The sequence below is a fragment of the Rhinolophus sinicus genome, chromosome 12, assembly GCF_057876585.1.
Source record: "Rhinolophus sinicus isolate RSI-liver-muscle chromosome 12, RSI-T2T, whole genome shotgun sequence".
Taxonomy (NCBI): domain Eukaryota; kingdom Metazoa; phylum Chordata; class Mammalia; order Chiroptera; family Rhinolophidae; genus Rhinolophus; species Rhinolophus sinicus.
The window spans coordinates 45,429,364-45,454,568 of record NC_142512.1 but is presented as its reverse complement, the minus strand read 5'-3'; the positions used below and the strand labels follow the sequence as shown (position 1 = coordinate 45,454,568).

Sequence of the window (25,205 nt, the reverse complement as noted above, 5' to 3'; positions counted from 1 at the left end):
AGTTTTTTTGCTTCTAAATGGATGGTTTCTTTCTTCTAAATTTTATTTTAATCATAGTAATATATGTACCTTTTAAAATAGGCAAGTGATGCTCTTAAGGCTTTTAATGGGAAAATGCAGTTCTCTGTTCCATTCTTATTCCTCATTCCCTTTCTCAAGGGAACTGCTTTCAATAACTTTGGCTGTTTATTCTGGTATTCTGTTTCTAGATATCATGCTCAGTTTATGACATCTCGATATATAAATATAAACAAATAAATAATAATAGTTGTTTAGCTTTGGTATTATTTTAAAATTTCCTACCATAGAAGATGACTTAGCTTTTACAACTGGTATCTGTCATCCTCACTCCTACAACACCCGCATGCCCCTTCCTTTCTCCCAGCATTCCTATGTAGTTATTTGAACCTTTTTGGTTAAATTGTTGTTTCATTTTTATATTATTATGATCATGTAAATATTCATAACTGAGTCACCTGGTGTGCAATGATTACCTTTCCTTTCTTGACAACTTTTATTTTTCTGTAGTTACTATCTTACTTTACCATTCATTAGTTTAATTTTTTTTTATCTAGTTCGTTCATTCATTCACGAACTCTGCTATAGCACTGTGTCCTTTGCGTATGTTCAGCCTCATGAGATACTCCGCTGGCTTTGTTTTCCTCTTGGAGCTATTCCCTCTGGAGCCTCTGTCCTTTTGCTCTAGTCTGGTCTGGTTTTTTGGTGGTTCTCTAAGGTCTGCTGCACAGTTGTGGACCTGGAACTTGCCTTTATCATTATGTTGGGAATTTCCTTTCTCTCCTTTGGTTCCAGTGACTTCCTACTTTTTTGTTTACTTCCCTGTTTTGGTGAAGTCTGTCTTTCATGAAGTCTGTCTATCTTTGTACTCAGCTTGAGGAAGAGTACAAAAATGTGGAAAGTTACTTTGAGATCTTGTCTGAAAATGTATTTTGTCTTGTTACTTGATTGATAGTTTGCCTGAGTATAGATTTTCAGGTGAGACATCACTTCTTCCAAATTTTGAGTACATTGCTCCATTATTTTCTAGGTCTAGATCAGCATTACTGAATAGAAATATAATGTGAGCCACAAATGGCAGCTTATCTGTAATTTTAAATTTTCTAGTAGCCACATTCAAAAGAGTAAAAAGAAACAGATGAAATTAAGCTTAATATTTTATTTAATTCAATATATCTAAAATATTTTTATTTCAGCACGCAATCAATATCAAATAATTATTGAATTATGTTATACACACATACACGTATGGGTGTGTATTTCTTTTTTTAACTCAAGTCTTTGAAGTCAGGTTTATTTTGTACTTACAGAGTACCTCAATTTGACCTACCTACATTTTAAGTACCCAATAGCCCCCTATGGCCAGTGGCTACCATTTAGGACAGTGCAGGTTTAGAGTTTTGCTGATGCCATCCTGATTTTGGTCATTCGTGATTATTGTTTTCCACCACAAGATTTCAGGGTATTCTCTTTATGGCTGATGTTAAATTGTTTTGTGATGGATTTGGTATGTTTGATACATAGTGCTGGATAATGGGACCTTTTAATCTAGATACTTAAACTCTTCGGTTATGGGGAAATTTTCTATTTAGTTATCTATACATGATTTCCTCTCTTCCAATTTCTTTCTCTCTTTTTCCTTTTCTGGAACTCCTGTTATTTGGATGTTATCCCTCCTAAATTGGTCATCATTTAGTTGTCCTTTCTTTTATTCTCCTATATTTTACCCTAATTTTTTAAAAACATGTTTTTAATAAAAAACATTGGTTTTAGTAAAAAAAAAAAAAATTAAAACCTATGATGAAATTTCTGGGCTGTTTCCTCAACTTTGTTTTCCAGTATTCCTATTGTAATTTTTGCCCTCATATTTTTAACTTCCAGTATCATTTTACTTTCTGACTATCCTCTTTTCATAACTTCCTCTTATTTCTCGAATGCAATATCTTCTCTGATGAGAGAAGTGTTATAATTGTAGTTTTCTTCTGTTACTTGTATTGCTTCTCTTTTCTTAGAGTTCTTTTTTTCCTGTTAGTTTGGTTTGGGTTTCTGCCGTTTTATATTAAAGAGGAGCCACTTAAATGTGGATTTGAAACTCTGTGCCCAGCTGGTTAACTCTAGGGTAAGCAGGTGTAACTATGACATTTTCATTGCACATAATTCTCCTGTCTCCTGCCTGGGGGCTATATTCCTAGATGCTTGTATTCTTGGAGCTGAACAGTATAGGACGCTGGGAGGTCTCTCCATTCACTAGAGTAACCTCTTCTTAATAACCCAGCTGTGCGTAGTGTTCCCAAGTAGAGAACGTTTCAGAGAATAAACCTATCGTCTTCCAGGGTTGAGGATGAACTGTGTTGGGGAAGGGGTTCAGGAGGTCTTTCCATTCCTTTTAAACACTTTCACCAGTCCTGTTTCAGCCCATGATCAGCATCAGAGTAACTTGGGCTTACAGTTTGGCAATATTTCAGGGGTTTGGTGGTAGGAATAGTCTTATTTCTTGTCTGTTCTTTATGTTTCCATTTTCTACAAGTTACTAATTCAGTTATCACATCTTCTCTAAACTTCTACCCTTTGTCAGCATCTCTCATGTTACAAACATGTTAATGGTCCTGATATCCTGACTTTGTAAGTCTTTAGTCTTACATTTAAGCTTCATGGTTATTCTACTTCACTCTCATCAACCTTTCATCAAACTTTTCATCAAAATGTTCCACTTGACTTTACCTACTAATCTTAGATCTTCTGTCAAAACCTCTATGCCTGACATCTCACCTCCTTACTTCTAGCCGATTAGCTCTAAGACTATCCTAGAGTACCCGGCTCATCCTGGACTCTGGTCAGTTATTTAAATTGGACCTTCTAAGCCACATGTGAATAAATGTTATTCTCCACTGCAACGTTAAGATACCTAGAGACAACTAAGAGCAATGCTTTTGTATATGCCCCTCAGTGCTAAGGCTCAGTAACTCCAAGTTAACTTAAGCAAAAAAATAGGAACTAAAAAGTAGGCAATCGAGAGAAGTGAGACTGCCTAGCTTCCCATGTCTGTCACTTACCATGTGATCATCTGCTTGGTATCTAACGCCTGTGCATCAATTTCTGTTAATAACAACAAGAATGCCTACTTGAGAACTCTGATATGAAGATTAAGTGAGATAATACATGCAAAGTGCTTGGACTAGTACCTGGCATGTAATTCTCAAACATTAGATGCTTTTAGTAAATACATTGTTTTAGGTCACAAATGTTTTATTACTTGATTTGACTTTTAGGGATTTTGAAAACACAGCTATAATAAGCTACTATTTGTGCAGCTGAGTAAGCTTTTGAGTTCTTAATTAGATTATTTTAAGCCATTTCTTTTAGCTTTGGTCAGATTTATTTTTAGCCAGAGACCCAGCTACTACATGGAACAAGACATGGTCCTCCAAGCTTACAGCCAAGTGGTGTATAAAGACAAGTAAATGGGAAACTATAAACAGTGTGATGCAAATATGGTGAAGTATAGAATACTGTGGAAAACACATAGAACTTCTTTACAGGGAGTTAGGAGTTGGGGAGCGCTTCCTAGGAAAAGTGGCATTTAGGCTTAGACCTTAAGTAGGAGTTAACTTGAAAAAGGAGAAAGTGGGAAGGCCCTAAGCAAATGCAGTCTGTGAAGACCCAGAGGTAAAAGACAACTTGACCGAAAACAATTTAGAGAGGCGGCACTGGCCAGCAAGTTCTCATAAGGTAAGGGGAGTGTGATAAAGCTAAGCAGAAAGAGGCAGGCAGGACGCAGCTCACAGGGTCCTTGAAAGCCTGGTAATAACTGAACACTCCCCTAGAAGCAGTGGGGAGCAATGAAAGTTTTTAGTGGGGAAATACTATAATCATATTTATAGCCAAGAATGAACACTGGCTATAATGTGAAGAATGGCTTAGAGGGAGGCAGGAATCTTAAGGACACTAGTTCCCACACTGTGGAGGAATCCAGCAAATAGAAAATGATGAGTATGTGTTAAAAAAAAGTGGTGATGTGAGTGGAGGGATGTAGACATTCTAAATATTTTTAATAAGGCCTTAAAACCTAATTTTTTTTGTTTATCCTTGAAGGAAATAGTGTTATACTATATTCTGTGCTCTGCTGGCTTTGGCTCACAGGCCGGGGTGTGCTGACCCCTGCCTTAGGCTCCCCGCTGTTCTAGCCTTGCCGCTTGCTAGTCTTTCTCAACAGAGCAGCTAGAGAGATCCTGTTCAAACGTATTTCAGATCTTATTACTCCTCTACTCTGAATCCCCATTGGCTTCCTATCCTAACTTGGAGTAAAAGCCAGCGTTCATACCATGGCTGACAAAGCCCTTTGTGATTTAGCCCCTGGATTGGTTAGAACAGGCTAACTGACATAATACATAACACCAAATTTTCAATGGCTTAGTACAATAGAAGTATATTTGGCAGGGAGGTGAGACATTGTCAAATAGTAATTCAAGGGTACAAGCTGACAGAAGCTTCCCTATTTTCACTGTATATCCTCAAGGTCTCTGTGGGCCTTGACATCCAGCCTCCCGGCAGGACACTTAAGCCAGTGGTGGGCTGCTCAAAGACCTGAGGAAATCGGTATTTTAGCATACTTGTAAGTCAGGTTTCCCAGTTAGGAAACTGATTTAATGGGATTTTTTTTTTTTTTTTTTTAAATATTTGTATTGGGGTCATTTAGCTATTTAACTCTTGATTCTGGTTCTAGAATTTTGACGTATCATGCAGTAGATACTTACCAAGTTAAGTCTGTTTGAAGACTGGTACATGCATACTGAATGATACTTTCATTCAGATTTTGTTCATTTGCAAACAACAGAAATGAAATTCAAATTGGCCATAATTTTAAAAAAGGGAATGCGTTAGCTTGCAGAATTAAAAGTCCGGGGGTGGGTGGTGGGTGGGCATGCTTTAAGCACAGCTGGATTCAGGGGCTCAAGTGTGGTTACCTGGTTTAAAAGTTTTAGTTCTCACTTAATGGCTTAGGATTTTTTATATACTAGGAGAATTTTTTTTTATATTACTGCTTTATTGAATGATACATTAAGGTCAAGGTTGCTGGACCAAAAATTTGACCTCTTAGAATCGTTGAAATAGCTAAGGTTCAACTGATAGAATTATGTTATTTTCTTATATTTTTGCATGGGATGACACCATGTTAACAATTGGCTGTGGTAGAGCTTTTACATACTTGCAGATATATGCACAGACAAGTATAGTAACGCTTTTCCCTGCTCTGCTTGTCTGCAGGCAGTGAAGTGAAATCTGCAAGAGTCCTGCTCGCTCAAGGCCTGCATACAGGAAAGAAGCAGGGGAAAAGCGTTACAGTCAGCTTTTGTTCTACAGCAATTTAAAACATAACAGGTATGTTAGATTTTTGGTCTGTCAGCCTTGACAAATGCCCCTTGAAAATGAACTGAGTACTCTCTGAGGTAGTAGGTTATATCATGGAAATGTGTTTAAAATGTGACTGTGATAAAAGTTTTTGTAAGATTTTTGTTCTTGGAAAGAAATAACCATAAACTCCCATAGTGTTATTTGACACCAGCTACTAAAGTAGTTTTTTTACTAACAAAAATTGTTACTCAGCCTGACAGTAGCATATGTGATAAAGGATAAATTGAAAATTCTTTTTAGATTTTGCTTTTAAGATTTTTTAAAGATCTAAGTTCAGTCCTGTGGATTGATTGAACTCCAAACATATTTTGCATTATCTAGCTGTACTCTGAAACGTTTGTGACTCTAGACTACAAAACCAAAGAAAACTTTTACACTAACTACTTGTAATAGCCAAATTACTCATGCAGTCATTTTGTTTTTTAGATACATTGGAAAGTCTGATTCAGTTACGATCAGTGTATGGAATCACAAGAAGATCCATAAAAAACAAGGTGCTGGATTTCTTGGTTGTGTTCGTCTTCTTTCCAATGCCATCAACCGCCTCAAAGACACTGGTTGTGAGTAGATACTAGTGCTTTTCAAAATTTACATACATACGTATGCATCCATGTATGTTTTGGGGGGAGGCAGGAGTCCAAAAACTTAACTTCCTGTGTGTGTTTGAAACATTGGTAAAAATTCCTGGTCTAAATTTATTTTGTGGACTTTTAAAAAACAGTGAAACATTTTAATTATGTGAAACCTAGAACTGAATGAGAGATGATGCCTACTTTCCAGTGAATACATAAGGGTTAAAAAATGATTGCTATCCAGAAGAATAAAAAGAAAGGTGTCAAAATACATATGCCTTTTTTCTTAGCACCCTTTTCTGGTTTTGGATGGACTTGTGAAATAAAGTGAGTTTTATTTAGGTGATTGGAGTGTTTAAGGTGGTAGTTAAAGGGGACTTGTGAGTGAATAAGAATGAGATATAAAACTGAAAAAATTACTTGTGTGATCACTGAGGTGCCTCATGAGGTATCTGGAAGTGGTGGTCTGAGAAATTGACCACTTATCCTGCTTCAATAATAGCTCCATGTACTGACACCTACAGTAAGCCAAACACTATGCTCAGTACTTCATATACATTTTCTTTTTCTTTCCCTTGGTAGTTTTTTTTTATTTCAGGTGTACAAAACAATGTAATAGTTAGACATTACCACCCTTCACAAAGTGATAACCCCCCCACTCCCAATCTACTACCCCTCTGACATCGTATGTAGCTGTTACAATTCCATTGACTATTCCCTATGCTGTACTCCACATCCCATTTATATTTAATTATAGTTGACATTCAATATTATTTAACTTCAGCTTCCAGTTATAGAAAGGTAAACATTATTTTGAATGTAAAACAGCTGTATTAATTACTCATCGATAGCTTAGTTTTTCACCAACCTGGGCATTTAGAAGATAAGATCAAGCCATTAGAAATGATGTCCATATTGGATTAATAAGTTGATGTAACATATGTGTAATTTCATATAACCGGTGACAAAGCATCTTTTTGGGGGTTTTTCCATTGGGATATATTAGAAATATCTTTTTCAACAGAATTTTTTTGTTGTTTCTACAGAATTATTTTTTACATAATATAAAAAGTATTGCTAGCCATTGTTATGGGATTTTTAGCCCAGATGCCTATATTAAGCAAAAATTCACGTAGAATATAGCTAAGGAAATAAAAAAATAAAAAATAGAGTAAATCTAGCTTTGAATGTTAGCTATATTAAGAGATGATCCCTCTTCATGTAGTATGACACCACAGCCCAGATATATAATACTGGCCTGTTGAAAAAGGGAAGCGAACAAAGAAACAAAAACTCATAGACACAGATAACAGTTTAGTGGTTACCAGAGGGTGAGAGGGCGGGGTGGTGGAAAAGGGTAACCGGGATCAAATATGTGATGATGGAAGAACTGACTCTGGGTGGTGAGTACACAATGTGATATATAGATGACGTATTGAGTCAGGGAAATTTAAAGGGACCTGAGAATTTCTTATGTTTCTGGGTTGACAGGGTGATCTACAGGAGATTGAAGACATTGGGATTGGAAAAGATTTAGCATACAAGTAGAAAAACGAATTGTTTTATTACCCAGCCTAGCAGACAGACTGAAAACTTACAGGTCACATGTATGACCTTATCTCTGGTTCAATTTAGTCAACATTTATTGAACCTTCAATGTCCCAGTTACTGTTCAAAAACCTGGTGATATAAAGGTGAAAAAGGCATGGAATTCTGACCTCTGAGACGCACAGGCAAAGGCCTCCTGGTTAAGGGAGCAGGACACCCTGGAAGGATGGAACAGAAGAAGAATTGCTCTGCTCAAATCCACTGTCTGGCTGACTTAGTAGCATCTTTTTTATTTGCAAAGGAAAAAAATGTCTGTATTTTTGGCTGGATAGCCAGGTGCTATAGTTTTAAGGCATGGATTTTTCTTTCTGTTGCTTATGAGTGTTTTATTGCATTAATTTGACCTTTTTGATGTGCACAGTATTTGTCAAACATTTGTTGAGCATCTGATATACTGTTCTACCAGGTTGCAGTGGACAATACAAAAACTAAGATACAGTCTCCTTTTATCAGTTCATGATTTATTTAAGTAGATAGATGGCATATAGCTGTAAAAAAAAAATCAGTTTTAAGTGCTATACAGTAGTACCTTGGTTTTTGAACGTCTCTGTTGATGAACATTGTAGTTTACGAATGCCGTAAACCCAGAAGTAAATGCTTTGGTTTTCGAACACACCTCGGAAGTCAAACATGTCACGTGTCTTCCACTGACTGCAAGATCCTGAGGCCTAGCTGTCAGCTGTTTTCTAACGTTTCAGAACTCGAATGGTTTTCCAGAACGGATTATGTTCGAAAACTGAGGTACCACTGTAATCAAACAAAGGAACACCAACATGCTAAAGGTGACATTGTTCCTTACTGTAACTGCCCAGGCCAGTATCATGTCTGTTTTATAGATGAGGCATCAGAGAATAAGTGAGTTGCCCCTAAATGAGTTAATAGAACAACTGACCCAAACTCTTATCTTACAGTTTATACTTGGCGTCTTTTTATTATAACACTTACTCTGTATTGTGGAGGGTCATTTGAAATGCTTAGAGAAAAAGTAACAATGACATCAACTAATATTTATCAAACACATATGTGCCAGGTGCTTTGCTAAGAGCTTTACATGATTACCTGATTTAATCCTTAGAAAATATGAAGTAGGTAGTGGAGAAAGTCAAGACTCGGATAAATCGCTTAAGAATAGCAACTATTAAATGGCAAGCCACGACTCAAACTGAAGTGGTCTGAAATCTTTGGAAAGAAAGTAACTGCATGTTGGCGGTTATATATATGGTTTCTGAATTTATCAAAACTTTTGTTGAGACGTTTACACTAATTATATATATGCAGTCAGAGAATTTAAAACATTTGTTTCATCGTCATTAAAACATGACTAATTCTTTAAATGATGATAGGAGATGGTGGAAATTTACTATTACTCAGTGGATGTTAGAATCTCTGATACCAGCTAATTTTTTAATTGCCTTTTTTTCCCCCCCCTAAATTTGTAATAGATCAGAGGCTGGATCTATGCAAACTTGGGCCAAATGACAATGATACAGTTAGAGGACAGATAGTAGGTAAGTGTGGAACTTAAAATTGCATGAATTTTGGCTTCATTCAAGCTGACCTACACTCTAAATATATTTTAAATCAAAGTACAACTGTCATTTCATTGTATTGGCATGAATTAAATGAGTCATGTAAAGTGTTTCGAACAGTGGATTCAGGATCCATGCTAACTTAATTAAAAACGACAAACTGTTAAAAAAAAAATTCTCCTAGTATTGTGAAGAACTGTTGATCGTTTAGGAAAGAATTCTTTTAAAGTATACAAATAGAGTACAGCACTGAGACAGAAGAAAGATGCAATTGGAATCTTACTGTTATACTTCATTACAGAGCAGAACTTAGAATAAGATGACTGCATGATGAACCTACGAAAGAGGTTTTATTATAGCTACTGAAGGTACTTGAAGGGCTTCCTTTTACAAGGCAGTGAATTGGGTTCATAGTTCGGGAACTGCCAGAGTAGCAGCATAACAAAGCCCTACTGCGGTTGTCATAGGGAAGTAGCTACACTACAGCAGTATTGATAATGCCTGTCATTCTTAGACTGAGAAGAGAGCAAAAACTCAAAAATAAATCCTGGCATACAGACTTTAACTGTAATTGTTCCTACTTTATTTGATTTGATATTGTAATGTTTGCCAACTAATGTCTAGTAACAAAATAATTTTACTAGGTGTGAGTTTGCATTTATAAAAATAGAAGACTTTTCTTTTGTCAGTGGTTAGACATATACCTACTGGGGTATATATACTATGTAACAAAAAAAAGAATGTTTCACTTTAAAATGTGTGATCAAGATACATAGCGTGGTAGGACACTGAGATGGACTCCTTTAAGGATACATTTCTGTAGTAGTGTTAATGTTGTATGGTAGTCCATGTGGGCAAATAGTTTAACCAGTGCCATTTTGGATATTTAGGTTGTTTCTGATGTTTTAATATTACGAACCGTGCTCTAATAAACATAATATTTCTATGATTCATTTTGCATATTGCTAGAATTAGGTTATTTAAAAACACAAGCCTATCTGAAAATTGCTTAGATGTTTTGTAATACAGCATTCTGGAGATGTACATCGAAGCTCATGAAATCCTTTAGCTTCGATTCTTAATATTATTCTAAACAAAGCTAATGAGAAAATACATTGTTTCTGCTGTAATTGTATTTCGGTAAGCATTTCACTTAGCCTTTCTGTATAAAAACTGATTAATATAGTTTTCTAGTATAATTTTCACTAACATTTTGTTTACATTCACTGAGGAGGTTTGTTACAATGTTGTCTCTTGTAAATGGAATTTATACAAAGGAACAATGTGTTGAACTTTCTGATTTTTCAAAATTTTTATAGAGCTGGGAGAGTTCAGTATTTTGAGACTCTTCCTAGAATGAAGGGTCTTAAGATGTCATCTTTATGTAATATTCTTTAAGAAGCTGAGCTACAGTCAGGTTTTCCTATAGCCCTTTCTGTCTTTTGGGAGAGTTGCCAAAAATGGAATTAAAGAATAATAGAGCAGCGAGGACTTCAGGCACATCATTTACCCTAACGTCCTCATTCAGACTGGGATTACCTCAACCTCAAGAAAGTTAAGTGTTTTGTTCAAGGTAATAGTGCTAAACTAGTTGGTATAGCCTTGTTTAGCGTTCACATCTCTTGCTGCCAAGTTTATAATGATAGTTTTATACTACACTAGATGGTAATGTATTGTTTTAACTCATGGAATCTGAATGTTGCCCTATTGTCAGAATCTAGTGGGGTTTTTTTTTTGTTGTTGTTTAAGATGGGTCAAGAATTAAACCGAAATTAATGTGAACTTTTCAAATTCCTCTGTACATGAATTACTGTTCATATATTATGCCTCTTCTTAAGTGCAGTAGTGGCCTTGCATTGCCCATTACTATGGGAAAAAAGTAATTAGGCTCTCTTCCATGAAAATGATACAGTGTAGGAAACCTTAAAATTCTGATATTGCTCCTAAAGGAAAAAAATTTCATGGGAAAAGAAATGACAGAATTTAGTAGAAACTAAAGAGTTCATTCTAAAATACTAAAATAATCTAAGCCAGATGTCTTTTAAAGGTATGTATTTTAAATTGTAATAATTCTTTCTGGTTCTATGACTCTTAGTAATGTTTCCGTTGTTTCATAGTAAGTCTTCAGTCCAGAGACCGAATAGGCACAGGAGGACAAGTTGTGGACTGCAGTCGTTTGTTTGATAATGATTTACCAGATGGGTAAGCTAAACTCAATAGAGAATTATGTAGATAATAGTCTTAAAATAATGAGAAATCAGTTGGTGTTTATTGTGTACTTAACTTTAAAAATTTTCTGATCAGGTCCTGAATCTAGATTTTCCTTGTACTTGGAAAATCAGGAAGGGATCTTGCTTGTCACAGCAAATTTAGAAAGTAAGCCATGAATTAGATGTTGAATTTGGTTTATAAGAGTTTTGACTAGGATACAAATAAATTTTCTTGGCAAATATAGCTCCTGTAAATATTACATATTTAAAAGAAAAACTTTTGTTTGATTAAATTATTCAAAACTGGGCATATAAATGCTAAATCTGAGACATTGCTCTATTTAGAGGGATAGCACAGAGAATTTGTATAATAGTGTAATAGTAATTATAACAACATAGTAACATTTATTGAGCATGCAGTATCAGATACCATTATAAGCACTTTATATGATACATTTATATCATTTAATTCTCATAGCATATAGCATATGATTCTGGAATTAGAACGTCTGGGTTCCAGTCCTTACTCTTCTGCTTATTAGCTTATGAATTTAATCAATTTATTTAACTTATGTAAGTTTTGGTTTATATTTGTTTATAAAAGGATGATGATGATAATAGTACATACGCATATGCCATAAATTGTGCGGATTAAATGAAATCGTTCATGTAGAGCATTTAGCACAATGTCTTGCATATAGTAAGTGCTTAATAAATAATTTGCTATTATTATTACTACTGCTACGACTATTGTTACCGTCATTCGTTTCACAGATTAGAAAAACAGACTCAAAAATTGCTGAAGATCACATGGTAAATGGCAGAGTTGCAACGTAAAAAACTGGAATTCCAAAGTTCATGCTTTTTTATCACTATTCTCTGTCTTGGGTACTAGTTCTGACACTTTTCTGATTTTATTTTTAACTTTCAAAGTATTTTTAATTAACTTCAATGAGGTATAGTTTACATTTAATGAATCTATCCATTTGAAGTATATAGTTGGTTGAGTTTTTACTGAAATTATTTTTGACATTATTTTAAATTTTATATCCAGCTTGTGATATTGGCTCATTTTGTTTAAACTATTAAAAATCACTGTAATGTAAGTCTGTTTATAGATCATTTTAGCGTTGTTGATATTTTGGTTAACTTTTATGCATGTGAGGTAGATTATGGTACTTTTGAAGGGGAAGTTTAAGATGAAGTCACTAATGTTGAGAGATTACAACAATGTAAGGCTTAATCTAAACTTGCTCTACATTATTGTACTACAATTGTAATCACAGGGGGAAAATACCTCTTAGTATCTCTTTATTTTCTATTTTTTAAGGCCTCTAAACCTCTGCCAATGTTTTAGTGGAAATATTAACATTACTACATTTCTATAGTCATTTGCCTATTTTTTTGTTATATGAATTAACAAGAGGCTGAGGAAGAAGTGACATTCTTGTTTTTTAAAAAATTAGTTTGAGTAGGCTAAATACTTTAAAAAGTTATTTGATATACTTTTCTAGTTTAATTTTTAAAAATTGTGTGATTTTTAGTATGGCCTTTTCTTCCCACTAAATTATAGAAATTAGTGTAATTTAAATTGGGCATTGTTGACGTTGTTGAAAAATTATCAGTTTGGCTGCTGGAAAATATTAGTCACACCTCAATGTAAATAACTTAGAAGCTTCAGAATTCCAGAAGATATATTGCATAGTTTTAAAATAAGTTGAAAAAATTCCTATATTCTTTGTATTGATCTTACAGTTTGTCATTCTTGATTCCTACTAGCAGATATCTTCCTGGCTTGTTTATTATACTAAAAACATTGTGTCCAGCTTCCTATTAATACCATGTCTCTCAATGTTTTTATTTAAGCTGGGAAGAAAGGAGAACTGCCTCCGGAAGAATCCAGTATCTAAACCACATAACAAGAACTACTCAGTGGGAACGCCCAACACGGTAAGAACATACAAATATCTGTCCATCGTCTGTGCTGTTCACCTTCCTAAAGTCGTCCCTTTCAGTTGAACTATCAGCTTTACCGGATTTCCTGCCTTGGTTTATACTGTTCTAGGTCAGTAGATCTTATAGCAAGTGCCGTTCTTATTTTTAAAAAGTAATTTTTGATAAAGATTATTTAGCAGGTTATCCTGTTATTGTAGTTATAGGGCCTGTGATGGTACTCAATAAATATTTATTTATTAAATGCGTTAAGTGAATAAATTGAGAAGTCACCTTATTTCTGGAACTCTTAAATTTTTTTTTTTTTTTTTGAGTCCACGAATGGCTGTAACAAAATAGGTATGCAGGATCTATGTTCGTTCAGTCATGTAGGGGCATGATTACATTATATTACGTCTGATAAGGTCTGTAATCAAGATAAGAACGCAGATGCTGAGACCATATGGAGAGGCACCTGACTTATATGTAGGGGGAAGGGGATGGTGGAACTTGCTCGGAAAAACTCTGAAGGAGAGGAATCTCTGAACTAAATTCTGAAAAATGTTAGGATTTAGCCAGGTAGGGGAAAGGTGATGAAAAGTAGTCAGGGTAGTGGTCATAGCTATCATTTAGTTCACCAGATGGTTCTATGCCAGGCTCTGTGCTCGGCGTTTGGGTTGTAATGTTGAACAAGGCAGAAAGACCTTCATGGAGTTTAACGTATAAAGACATGGGGGATACAAGACAATTTTTGGAAATGCCAAGGAAGTGCTTTATGAGTAACAAAATGAGTAAGATAAGCGGCTGAATTTTTTTTTTTTTTTAAAGTAAGAACAAAGTTTACTGCGACCTCTACTCAGTGTTTGTTTTGCCCCCACCCCCTTTTTGTTTTCCTGAGCAGGATTGACACCAGACATAGAACATCAAATGCTTCTCATTAGCTATACATTCTTTTATTTACTAGAGATTAATTGCTTCATCCACTGAAACACAAAATTTTTTCTATTGTGATTCTCAGGTAAAAGCTTAGCTCATGTTGCCATTTTTAAAAATGCTTATTTGAAAGTTGCATTTCTAGTATTAAACTGCCAAGGATTTTATTGAAGTCAAAGAACCCAGTTTTACTGTATCTAAGTGTAAATGAAGGTGACCTTGTATTAATGTTTTAGTGAAATCCATTTCCTTCTAATTCATTTAACTGATAAAGTTGACTTTAATTTCCACATGTATCAAGTTGATTGTGTTGTAAATGTTAGTTTAAAAATTAACTCTTGATTAATCCTCTTATTTTGGATGACCTACCATCGACTGGAAGCTCTATCTTTTTTCCTTTTCTCATTCAATAAATATTTGTTGAGTGACTCATATATATACCAAGCACTATACTAGGTGGGACATATATTGTGGGGAGCAAACGAGGCACTCTTTTCTCTCCATAAATACTGTAACACAGGAAGACAAAGACAGGGATGCAAATGAGAAAAATATCAGAAACAACTGCAATGCTGAGGAAATGAGGTGAGGTACGATTACATGTCTGGGTGACTTTAGATTCAAAGGCTAGGAAGGCCCTCTTGGAGGCTGTGATTTGAATGACAGGAAAGGAACCTGGCTTACGGAAAACAGGAGTCAAAAAGCATTCTAGGCGGAAGGAATAGCTCTCCAGCACTAAAGGAAGAGTGACTTTGGCAAGTTCAAGGAACAAGGAGAATGTCAGTATGGCAGAAGCAGAGTGGGAGAATGGTGGGAAGTCACATCTGACAGGTAGGCTGGAGCTAAGTCAAGTAGCGCTTTGTAAGCTACTACTCACATCTACAGTTATATGTGGATTTCATATAAAATGTGATTAAAATCAATATTAAATGATTTAAAAACATAATTGACAATTCTGCTTATCACTTGAGTTTCTTTGTGCTCAGAGGCTTCGGGCTTTTATTCAGAGTTCTTGAAATCATTATATTTGTATTAATCATTGCATTTTCTTAGAAATGATTGTTACTGCAATACATACTTTGTTTAGAGAACGCTACTTTTGATATCTGAGTTGAGTAACTTTTTTCCCTGTTCCTTTTTAATAGACCGGCATCTGAGTATTCTAGTCCTGGCAGACCTCTTAGCTGCCTTGTTGATGAGAACACTCCGATTAGTGGAACAAATGGTGCAACATGTGGACAGTCTTCAGATCCCAGACTGGCAGAGAGGAGAGTCAGGTCACAGCGACATAGAAATTACATGAGCAGGACGCATTTACATACTCCTCCAGACCTACCAGAAGGCTATGGTATGACAACTAGCAGAGGAAAAATAAAAGTGTGCTTTACTGATTTCAGCTGGCTAAGAAAGCCGGAAAACCAACTTTTAAAGAAGTTATTAAACTGGATTTAGGAATTCTGCATGAAAATAAAAGCAAATGTAAAACACCCCAACTTTGAAAAGTCTTTGAAGTGGTAGAAGACTACCTACCAACCGTTTCACCTTGGGCTAGTCATTTAACCTTAACCTTTTTGCTCTTTTATAACGAAATAAGATGAATGATACCTCTCCTTATCACAAAAGTGTTGTGAGGAGCATATGGGACTTCTTTGTAAATAGGCACTGTATAAAGGTAAGATGGCATTGTTATTGATAATGGTAATCTGAAGGCAGACCTGAAATGCCATTGTCTAAACATACAATTTAGAAAGAATTTCAAAAGGATATTTATGATCGTATTTATACATTATATTTGTATTGTCTGTAATTTTGGGTTATCTCTGAGTGATTGGGTGATTGTAAATGATTTAGTCACTTGTTTGTATAAAATTATTGCAATCTTATATAATTTCCTAAATTGTAGAATTTCAAATAGAAGATGACATGAATCTTCTAGTTGAATAATGAACTTTCTAAATTAATCACCACTTGTGAACACTCTGGTAGATAATATACACGTAAGTAGCACTGGTATAACTCAGCTGTGCTCGCCTTTCTTGCTAAGAGCTAACCAAGTTGTTTACATCCTTGTCCTCTCAACAGCTATTCTGAGCTGATGGTGACACCTAATGACCAATGTTGGGAATCACCTGATCTAATTTGTATTTTATTTTTGCCCTAGAATATTTTTTAAACTGTTCTGCAAATGCATGATTTTAACTTTATTTTTAAATATATTTTAACTTTTTTTTTAAATCCACCCCCCCAACACAGCACCTCCCCCCCTTCGGTTCAAGCCGTTGTTTCTCAGTCTAGTTGTGTAGGACACAGCTCCCTGGCCCAGGCTGGTATTATGAGCCTTGCGCTCCCCGCAGCTGAGGCCGTCGGTTGCTAGTTGTCCCTCGGCCTCTCACAGCAGCTCTTGCCGGCTGCCGGCCACTCACACTGGCCATAGGCCGCTCCTGGCAGCACACAGCAGCCCAAGGCAGGTCACGTCAACCTCCGGCTGCTCGCGGCAGCCCAGCTCTAGAGGGAGCTGTTGTTCACAATCTTAGCTGTAGAGGGCGCAGGTCACTGGCCCATGTGGGAATCGAACCGGCGACTCAGTATTAGGAGCGTGGCACTCCAACCACCTGAGCCACCGGGGTAGCCCGTAACTATGTAATTAAAAAAAACACACAATTTGTCCATTAACTGTTCTATGCTACACAGGTGAACGTAAACTTACAGCGCAGTGATTAGAGCATGGACTTGGGAGACAGACCTGGGTTCATATCCTGACTTTGCCACATATAAGTTGTGTGCACTGGGCACGTTGTTTACTTTTATGAACCTCAATTTTATCTTCTATAAAACGGGGAAAATAATAGCACCAGCCGTGCAGGTTTTGTTGCAAAATATAAATGATAACTTCATGTTAGTGCCTATTATACAGTGCCTATTCAAACTTAGTGAATTTTAGCTGTTATTAATGTTCAGACCTAAGAATCAAGTTTTCTCCTGCCATTTTTCTTTGAGATTACAAGGCAAACTGTTTGGAGTGGGGGTGGTTATACTTTCATAATATTTGTGTGATATAAATCAAAAAATTTTTTTAAACTTTTATTTATTTTAAGTGTGTTTTTCCAGGACCCATCAGCTCCAAGTCAAGTAGTTGTTTCAATATATTTGTGGAGGGCGCAGCCCGCAGTGGCCCATGTGGGGATCGAACTGGCAACCTTGTTGTTAAAAGCACTGCACTCTAACAAACTGAGCTAACTGGCCACCCCTAAAATTATTTTAACCCAACCAAAACATAGGAGTAAAGTGGTACCAAGGCTGAAATTTTTGTAGCTGTTATGTCCAACCAATTTTAAATATTTTTGTTTGTAATTTTTAAAAGTTTAAAGTTTAAATTGTTTGCTTTTTGTAGGTTTATAAACAAATTAAGTTTATACTAATATATACTAGCAATAGCTTTATCATTTTATATGGTGGAATTTTTCATTAACTTTGGTTTAAAGAAAAGTGGTTCTGTTGCTTAAAAACCTAAGACCAAAAACCACCAGTGAAGGAACCCTTTTCACCGATTCCTTCTCTTTGCCCTGGCTTCCTCACGCTTTCCCCAAGGGCTTTGAGTTTATGTCACCTTGGACTTTTTTCTCCCCAGTATGCACACTTGCTCTTTAGTCCTCTGCTTTCTAACTTGGTTATTTTTCCATCTTTGCCTATTTTTGACCATAGAGTGTCTCCCCTGTATTCCATCTTTTTTGCTTCTGTTTAACTCCAAGTGTAGTCTTGAGACTACCTCTCTCAAGAAAAGAAAAAAATGTAAGTTTTTGATGTAAGATTAGGCATACTAAAAAAAAAAGCATTACCAATCGGCAAACCCTTTGAAAGTTTCTGCAAACCCCTCAGGACCTCTCCAAAGTTGGTTAGCCTCTTCCTCTGAGCCTTCCTTTGTTCCCCTCAGGCTCCACATTTAAGACAAATAAAAGATCATCACTTCATGTTTGTTTTGCTTAGTTATTGGTACTGTCACCTCTTCTATTTTGCATTGCAACATGGTTAATATTTTAAGCCACATTATAAGTATAGTTGCCTTTTAGATAGTTGGCCTGTGACCCTCTTCACTGTTTACAAGATTGTTTCCAAGAGAGAATGTATTCTGAGTTCAGAACAAATTATTTGTAAAGCAAAACTTCTGTAATAATGTAGATTGGTAATTTAGATAACTTATTAATATGATATTGTAGTGTCTCTAGTTGTCTGATTTGGACATTCTGAATATGTTTTTATTGTTAGTGTTTCTTAATTTTACAGAACAGAGGACAACACAACAAGGTCAGGTGTATTTCTTACATACTCAGACTGGTGTGAGCACATGGCATGATCCAAGAGTGCCTAGGTAAGAACATATTCTGAATATTCTTCATACAATTGAATATCCATTTTACCTAGAATTTCTTTGATTAGCTAATCATTAACTTCTTAAAATAGTTAATGTAAAAGTTTGGCTCTTTCTAATAGTCATTTCACTTTGACATTTAGTAGAAGTTAGGATTTCTCTGCAATCCTTACCCCAGTGCTCTATGCCCCCGTCCCCAACCAGTCCCCAGTCCCTCTCCCATCTCACCCTTAAAAAAAAATCTGGGCAAAAACATGGGTCTTTTAGGAGTTTGAAAATTGACCTGGGGAAAAAAATGTTCATATTCTTTTTTAAAGGATAGTAAATTGATATTTTTATTTCTGCTTATGCTTTTTTTTAAAAAAAGGTTTATTTTTAATCTCATGTAAGTGTATTCAGTATTCTTTTATATGTTCCTTAATAAAGTTTCGTTTTAATGTGGAAAAGAAATAACCTAATTAAATTAAATTTCTGTCAAATGCTAAAACTTGCACATTAGAACTGCAGGCACTGCTGGATGCATTTACCTGAGATCTTTTTCTGCCTAAAGCTTATAGTCAGAGCTCCACTTGTCAAGAATCATGTATTTGAATGAAAACCAGATGTGACTAGCTGGTCTTGGATTGCTTTGATACTCTCTTATTTATAAATAAAGCTATTACAATGAAAATGTTTTGCTTTGTCATAGAGCTTAATTAGAATCTTTTGAGGGTGGCAACCAAAGAAAAGTGCTATCATTAATTATTGTATGAAGATTGCCATTTCTGTGTCTTGGTAATGTAAGCTGTTAGTTTAAAAGAAGTAGTGGAGAGGAAATTTTTGTTTTATTAATAAGCTCACTGAAAAAAAATCCAAGGGCCTAACTTGTAGAAACAAGATTTTTATGTAAATTATGAAAAGAAGTGTTTTGGATTCTGTTTATTCAATTGAAGGTCAATGATGAGCTTTTTAATAAAATAAAGTCATTTGAAGGAAATGCATAGAAGAAACTGATTTTTTAAAACTAAGTGATTTATAATATTGAAGACGTGGAACCTGAGTTATCTGTTGAAAGAGTAGTATATAAACTGGCATCGGAAATTGAAATTGAGAGAGATTTTGGCACCACTGTTGGTAATATGTTCTTATTCCTAAGGAAACATGTCAGTGATTCATTAATGAATTAGTGATGTTTATAAAGGTTTTAGAATATTTCATGTTGCGTATTGAATAAGGACTATGAAATTATGCTCTGGATTATTTTTCTTCTCTTTAGTTTCTGTGCCCTAATTATTATCTTAAAAATCATACCTTCATATATCATTATGTCTTTTGTTTTTTGGAGGATATCCTTTAGTAAATATACCTTTTGTGTGGAGGATCTTTTTATCAAAGCAGACTATAAATGTTTAGATTCTATTAAAATATCACTATTTAATCAAAGACATTTATTTATAAAATAGTGTAACTCAGACACTTGAATTTTATTTAAAGATATCCAGTAAGCTTAGACTTATCTGAGAAGTCCTATTTCATCAAGTTGTACAGATCTCGTTAAAACAATGATTAATGCCTTGTTATTCATTACATTGCATACTGACTATGTAGTCTTGAAATACAGATCTGTATTACTTTTTATGGCTGTATAACATTCCATTTTTCTTCAGTCATTTCCTAATTGGAAATAAAGATTGTTTCCAGAGTTCTGCTCTTTCAATCAATTCTTTGGAGCTCTCCCACACATGACTATATAGGTTTATAAAATTCCAAATAAAGTGATATAAAATCAAATTCTGCATTATACCCAAAGAATTATTCTTTGATTTCTGTATTTGCTTTTCATTTCTAAAAGTTCTATTTTAAAAAATCCATCTGTTTATTCTTAATCTCTCATTGATAGTTTGCCTTTGTAATTGTTCCCTTTTATTTTTTTTTTAAATGTTGCATATCATAGCTGTTCTCTCTGTTTGATCTCTGATAGTACTTGGGGATCTAATTCTGTGGTTTATTGTTTCCACTGACTCTCAGTCTTCATGACTTCTTTCTGAGGTGTTTGGTGATCTTTGTGAGTTTGTTTGATCTTAATTGGGTTGAGTTCTGTGGACCAAAATGGGAATTTAGGAAGTTTTCCTGAATCACTTCATCCTCCCTTTGAGTTCTCTGTGTAGGGAGGAAGTTTCAGATTTCCTTTTCCAACCTTGCTGCTGGCCTGAGGCTGTTTCCCAACTAACAACTACTCACCTGCAGCCCTAACCCTCTGCCTGCCCGCCTGCCACTCAGGTACCAGCTCCAGCTCAATTCACTTTTTTTTTTTTTTTAATTTGAGAAGTGTCCTTGCAACTTTCCCTCTTGTCTCTTATGAGACTAACAGTGTCTCAAATAGTATGCTCTTTCCAAGCTTTAGTTGTTCTGTAGCAGAAGAGTCTCTTGGAAAATCTATAAGCATAACGCAAAATTAATATTTCAACAAGTCTATGGGTGCTTATAGGTGCCCATCATTGTGTTTTATTATGACCAAGAATAGATTATTTCAGGAAAAATCTTTTTCTAGTTTAACTTTTAAAACATGATTTTGATGAGGTTTATGATTATAATTATTTAACAATATAAGCTTATATTAGACATGCTACTTTTATGTCACTCTTTAAGGTCCTATAAGTCTTTGTCTCTATATAATAGTATTTTAAGAACGTATGATTAATGGTCTTCAGTCCATTAAAAGTCTTTTTGCTTTTTTTATTGTAGCAGTAAGTCTTTAGGAGTAGTCTTCCTTAGGTGTCTTAAACAGGTTCTTCATTCACTAGTTTTACAGCTTTCAAAATTTAAAATGGAGACATTATCTTTTAAAATGTATACTGTGGTTATTTTTAGGATCATAAAATTCAATAACATTTCCAGTTTTGCTTTGTTGGAGAGCTTAAAATTAATCACAGAATGAACATTTATTTACACAAATTTTTATGATGTAGTGAAGAAATAATTGAAGAGAAATTTTAGACAACATTTCATTCCTTATATCACTGGCATTTGTAAAACAATATTTTGTCAGATAAGTATTGAAGTATAGTTTATATTGGCAAATTTTATGATTGCTTTCATGTTAATTTAAAATCTGTCTTACATTAAAGCCCAGGAACAAACTTTCTAAAAATGTAGGCTATGTGATAAGTTTCTGAGCCATTTATGGATTGGGTTTTGAATATGCAAGTTTGTTAAACCACTGGGAATTAAAGATTCCAGCTGAACATCTCAAGTTTCTGAAACAATACATTTTCTCAGACTTCATGGAATTGTTCTGTGTCATTTACACTTGCTTGGCCTAGCAGGCCCAGCAATGAGGTATTTTGTATTTTATATTTGTTTTTGCAGGGATCTTAGCAACATCAATTGTGAAGAGCTTGGTCCATTGCCTCCTGGATGGGAGATTCGTAATACGGCAACAGGCAGAGTTTATTTCGTTGACCATAACAACAGAACAACACAATTTACAGATCCTCGGCTCTCTGCTAACTTGCATTTAGTTTTAAAGTAAGTTTTTGAAATAATACGTGTTAAAATGCGAGTCTGAACAAGAGAAGACGGGTGATGCTTTTTGTAATGAATGTGGTAGAATGTCTGGCTCTCCTCAATTATAAACTACTTTTGTTGAACAAAATTTTATATAAGAGTTTGACAAGTTTTACTCTGATAGATGAGTATTTTAATCCCACTGTGCTTAAGTAGGAACCTGTCCTGAAATGTTAGGAAAGGGTATGTATCAAAGGTTCTCCCTGGCACACCTTGGAGACAGGCTGCTTTATGGGGTAGATGGATTTTTTCCCCTCGGGTGCATCAGAGCTAGCTCCAGGATAGCTGAGTCCGTCCCAGAGCATTTTTTGCTATGTCAGTTTTGTCCTTGAGCTTTAAGCCGTTTACAGGACTTAGTCTTTCATACAAGTCTTTGTGAATGAGCTTGATGTATGCTGGATTAAAAAAAAAGCAAACCAGCTTTATTGAAATGTAATTGACATACAGTTAGCGGTGCATATTTAAAGTGTAAAGTTTAAGTTTTGATCTATTATATACCCCTGAAACCATGACCACAGTGAAGATAGTGAATATATCCATGACCCCTAAAAGTTTTTTCGTGCCTCTTTATAATTCTTCCTCCTGTCCCTTCTCGTGGGGCTTCCACCTGTACTAGTTTCCTAGGGCTGTCGTAACAAATAGCACACACTGGGTGGTTTAAAACAACAAATTCCTTCTCTCACAGTTCTGGAGTCCAGAAGTTCAGAATCAAGTTGTTAGCCAGGGTTGGTTCCTTCCAGAGGCTCTGAAGGGGAATCTGTTCCTTGCCTCTCACCTAGCTTTTGGTGGTTGCTGGAAACCTTGCTGTTGCTTGGCCTGTAGACACATCATCCCAACCTTTGGGATCAACCTTTGGGTAACATGGGCTTCTATGAACTGTTTCTATCCACAAAACTTTTGACACCAAATGTATGGCCTTTCCCCTCAATCCTACCTATTCTCCAAGTCTCCAGACACCAACTTTGTGTACAGTGATTGAATTCAGTTCTGACAATACCTGCAGTTAGTGTCAGACCCCCCGGTTAAGTCCCACAAGACTGTCCCCACTTCAGATGCCGATTGTAAGTCCCAGTTCTTACTGACTGGCTATAAATTGGGGATTTCCCATGACCCCCTCCTTGGGTTGAATAATTTTCTAGAATGGCTCACAGAACCAGGGAAATACTTTATTTACTATTACTAGTTTATTATAAAAGATATAACTGAGGGACAGCAAAACGGAAGAGATCCACAAGGCCAGGAACAGCGATGGAAGGGCACAGAGCTTCCATGCTCTTTCCGGCTGCTTCACTCTCAGTGTGTTCACCAACCTGGCAGCTCTCTGAACACCGTCGTTTAGGGGTTCTTACGGAGATGTCATCACTTAGGCCTGCTTGATTATTAACTCAACCTCCAGTTCCTCTTCCCTCCCCAGAGATTGGGGGAAGGGGGCTGAAAGTCCAGGCTTCTAATCAAGCCTTGCTCTTTCTGGTGACCAGCCCCGATCCTGAAGCTATCTAGGAGTTCACCAAGAGTCACTTCATTGAAAACAAAAATACTCCTACACAAGAAATTCTAAGGGATTTAGGAGCTCTGTCTGGACCTGAGGATGAAGACCAAACATTAGAACAAAAGACACTCCTACTATCACCTCTGTCATCTGAAAAATTTCAAGGATTTGAGGGGTTCTATTTCAGGAACCAGGAACAAAGATGAAAGTGTATTTCTTACTATGCCCCACCTTCTCTTTCCTGTCTGGATCCAAATTTCCCTCTTCTTTATGACCTCATTTAACTTGATTACATCTGCAAGGACCCTATTGCCAAATAAGGTCACATTCACAGGTACCAAAGGTTAGTACTTCAGTCCATCTGTGCAGACACAGTTCAAACCATAGTGCACCCCGTCTTCAGGCAACCGCTGATCTGCTCGGTCGCTCTGTGTTTGTTTGCATTTTCTAGAGTTTTAGATAAATGGGTTCATACAGTATGCACTCTTCGTTTGGTTTCTTTTACCCAGCAGAATTATTTGAGATTCATCTCTGTTGTTGCATGTATAGTTCATTTCTTTTCATTCCTGGGTGGTATTCTATTGGATGGGTATACCACAATTTATTCATCCATCTACCTGTTGATACATTTGGATTGTTTCTAGTTTTTGACTATGACAAATGCAGTTCTTGTGAACATTTATGTATAAATCGTTGTATGGACATATGGTCTCACTTCTCTTGGATAAATAATTACCCAGAAGTAGAGCGGCTGCCTTATAGGCTAGATTTGTGTTTAACTTTCTAAAAAACTGCCAGATTGTTTTCTGAAGTGATTGTTCCCATTTGACGTTCCCATCAGCATGTGTGAGAGTTGTCATTGCTTCTCACCCTTGCTAACCCTTGGTATGGTTAGTCTCATTAATTTTAAACATTCTAATGGGTATATAGTGGTTCCTCATTATAGTCTAAATTTGCATTTCTCTCATGACTGACTGATGATGTGGAGCATCTTGTATGTGCTTTTTACCATCTGTATGTCTTTGGTGAAGGTTTCTGCCCCCTTTTAAAAACAACTGATTTTTTTTTTTTAATTTTTTAATTTTGAGAGTTCTTTAGATACTTGCGATACAAGTCCTATATGAGGTATATGCTTTGGAAAGATTTTTCTTCTAGTCTGTGACTTGTCTTTTCATTTTCTTAAGTAAAGAACTTTCTTTCAAAGGAAAGAAGTTTTCTTTGAAATTCTGATAAAGTTCTTTTAGAGATTATGCTTTTGGTGTCATATCTAAGAAACCTTTGCCTAACTCAGGTCATAAAAATTCCCTTCTGTGTTTCAGAAGTTTTGTGGCTTTGGGTTTTATATTGAGGTCCCTGATCCATTTTGAGTTAAATTTGTCTGTCTAGTAGTGTAAGGTATACCCAAGTTCTTTTTTTTTTTTTTTTTTTTTTTGCATAGGATGAATGCTGTTGTTTAGGGAGTAGTTTTTAATGTAATGTCTGTTTTGATTTTGTTTATGTGTATAAAAACACCTTTATCATGTTTGTAAGGGTAGTAAATAGTGATTTGTAATTTTCATCCAAGATACATTTTCTCTGGATAGTTCCATG

The 25,205-nt window shown here is 35.6% G+C and overlaps 1 protein-coding gene across 3 annotated transcripts in view; it reads left to right on the top strand.

Moving 5' to 3' along the window:
* Positions 1–25,205, top strand: part of SMURF2 (SMAD specific E3 ubiquitin protein ligase 2) — a 90,815-nt gene that overhangs the window by 51,554 nt on the left and 14,056 nt on the right. For 2 of the 3 annotated variants that reach the window (XM_074319449.2, XM_088802325.1), the window contains exons 4-10: positions 5,857–5,990; positions 9,053–9,118; positions 11,257–11,341; positions 13,216–13,299; positions 15,360–15,562; positions 18,496–18,580; positions 21,929–22,087. In XM_074319449.2, coding sequence (XP_074175550.1) covers positions 5,857–5,990; positions 9,053–9,118; positions 11,257–11,341; positions 13,216–13,299; positions 15,360–15,562; positions 18,496–18,580; positions 21,929–22,087 — 816 coding nt within the window. The remainder of the gene's footprint in view (positions 1–5,856; positions 5,991–9,052; positions 9,119–11,256; positions 11,342–13,215; positions 13,300–15,359; positions 15,563–18,495; positions 18,581–21,928; positions 22,088–25,205) is intronic. The other variant, XM_074319450.2, reaches the window with a different exon arrangement.